The sequence below is a fragment of the Myotis lucifugus genome, unplaced genomic scaffold, assembly GCF_000147115.1.
Source record: "Myotis lucifugus unplaced genomic scaffold, Myoluc2.0 scaffold_560, whole genome shotgun sequence".
Taxonomy (NCBI): domain Eukaryota; kingdom Metazoa; phylum Chordata; class Mammalia; order Chiroptera; family Vespertilionidae; genus Myotis; species Myotis lucifugus.
In genome coordinates, this window is record NW_005871608.1 from 550,326 (window position 1) to 552,364 (window position 2,039).

Sequence of the window (2,039 nt, forward strand, 5' to 3'; positions counted from 1 at the left end):
CAATAAAGCTTGTCAAATGAAATGTATATATCGTAGAAATCCCCTCCCAAGCATACTCTCCCACTATTTAAGGCCAACGACTAATGTTCAGAATATTTCTCCCTACAAACACAATCTAAATGTTCCAAGGTGTGTTTTTTTCCCAGTGAGCTCATTGTGATGCATTTGAATGCGACACTCAGCTTACTCTTTTCATCCACTGTAGATTAAGCTAAAAATCTAGAGAGAAACCAAGAAAAAAAAAAAAACACCTACATTCCCATGACTGCACTCAAAATCTATGAAGCCAAAATAGATCTAGTTTAAAACCCATTTTTGTAAAAAAAAAAAAAAAAGGATATACATAAAAGTATAATCTTCAAGCATTTTCAATGGAGGATATTTACACATTCCGCCCCCAAAGTAGCACATCGTTGGTAAGTATCTTGGGTATCTTTTCCTTTAAAATAACGTATCTTAAAAGATAAAAAAAAGTTTTTAGCTGGGAAGAAAAAGTTTTTATTCTCTTCTAAAATTTCTTTTAGGATACCGAAGACATTAACTACTTCCGTTACGAAGTTACATTACTGTCGTGCTTTTGCCGTTTTAAAAGAAAATAAACCACGAAGGACAGACAAAACTTCAACCCCTAGCGTCTCCTCCGCCGCGCACATTTTTAAAGGAATTCCGGAGTGCGTTTTAAAAGCAAACACAAAGCCGTTCGTAGTTGAGTAAGTTGGGTCGGGACAGACCCAACGGGAAGACGCCGGGGAAGGTGCCGGCCGCGGCGCCCAAAATGGCTGAGGCGCCGCCGGCCACGCGGGGCGAAGCCGAAAGGGCGCCAAGAGCGCAGGAGGGCCACGCCGGCCGCGACCGTTACGGCGAAGTTTCCAGAAAAAGAGCTGCCCGACGGGAAATCCGGAGCAGCGGGCAGCTCTCGGTTTCGCCCAGATGGGTAGCCCAGGCCGGCACCCTCCGAATGTAAGCGCAACTCTCCGCTGGAGGGCGGAATCGGGGACCCCCGGGGACCCCCAAAGCGCGAACCCTGCCACTCTGCTGGGGGCGCGGCGGGGGCGGAGGTCCCGGGGACCTTCCCCAGCCCGGCGAACCCCGCAATTCTCTGCTGGAGGGCTGGGCCAGGGATCCCGGGGGCTCGCCAGCGAACCCAACTTTGCTATAAAAGCGGGATCAGAGATTCTAGGAACCCCCCGAGGGGCGAACCCCGCAATTCTCTGCTGGAGGGCTGGGCCAGGGATCGCGGGGTGCCCAAGCCGAGCGAATTCCGCAGCTCCCCGCTCCGCCGGCGGGATCGGAGACGCGTCGCCCCGAGCGGGGCGTCGGCGCGCGGCTGGGAGCCCGGGCTGAGCGCGCCGCAGCGGCCGGCGAGCACCGCCGCCTCCTTCCCGCACCCGGGCCCCGCGCGGCGCCGGCCAGGCCGGAGGGACTTTATCCAAAAAAGTGTGGGGCTCACCCCGGTCCCCTGGGCGCCCGCACTCACCTGCGCGGCCATCACGCGCTGCCTCTCGGCGATCAGGTTGCACTTCTTGCACTGGCAGTCCCGCCACATGCAGAAGCGCTTGTGGCCCTTGAGCGGCGACGCGTAGCCGTGGTTCCTGCATCGCGCGCACTTGGGCAGCCGCGGAGACTTTTTGCTCCCGGCACCCGTGCCGGTCGCCCCCGAGCCTCCGCCGCCGCCGCTGCCTCCGGCGCCGGAGGTTCCCAGCTGCGCCCCGGCCGCTTTGCCGAAGCCCCCGGCCTTGCCCTGCGGCGGTGCCCCGGGGGCGTGCGGGGGCTCGGACGGGGCAGAGGGCTTGCTGAATGCGTCGTCGTTGGGCATGGTGCTCCAAAGAGAAGCGCAAATGGTCTCAGGGCGCCTCTCTGGTCCGAAGACCGCTACCAGGGAAGCGCCCAGCCGACGGCTGGGTTTCCGAGAGCGCGCAGGAGGCGTGTGCACTGCAACGAGAGTAGCGCAGTCTGTACTCGCAATGCCCAGAGTAGTGGGGGGTTGCGCCCTTTTATATTTTCTTTTGGCGCGCGCGGCACAGAACTTTTGGATACTT

At 57.8% G+C, this 2,039-nt stretch overlaps 1 protein-coding gene across 1 annotated transcript in view; it reads right to left on the reverse strand.

The window, feature by feature from the left end:
* DMRT1 (doublesex and mab-3 related transcription factor 1) overlaps positions 1-1,816 on the reverse strand; it is a 93,096-nt gene extending 91,280 nt beyond the window's left edge. Inside the window, 1 exon segment of the mRNA XM_006104289.3 lies at positions 1,478-1,816. Coding sequence (XP_006104351.1) covers positions 1,478-1,816 — 339 coding nt within the window.
* Between the last annotated feature and the right edge of the window lie 223 nt (positions 1,817-2,039).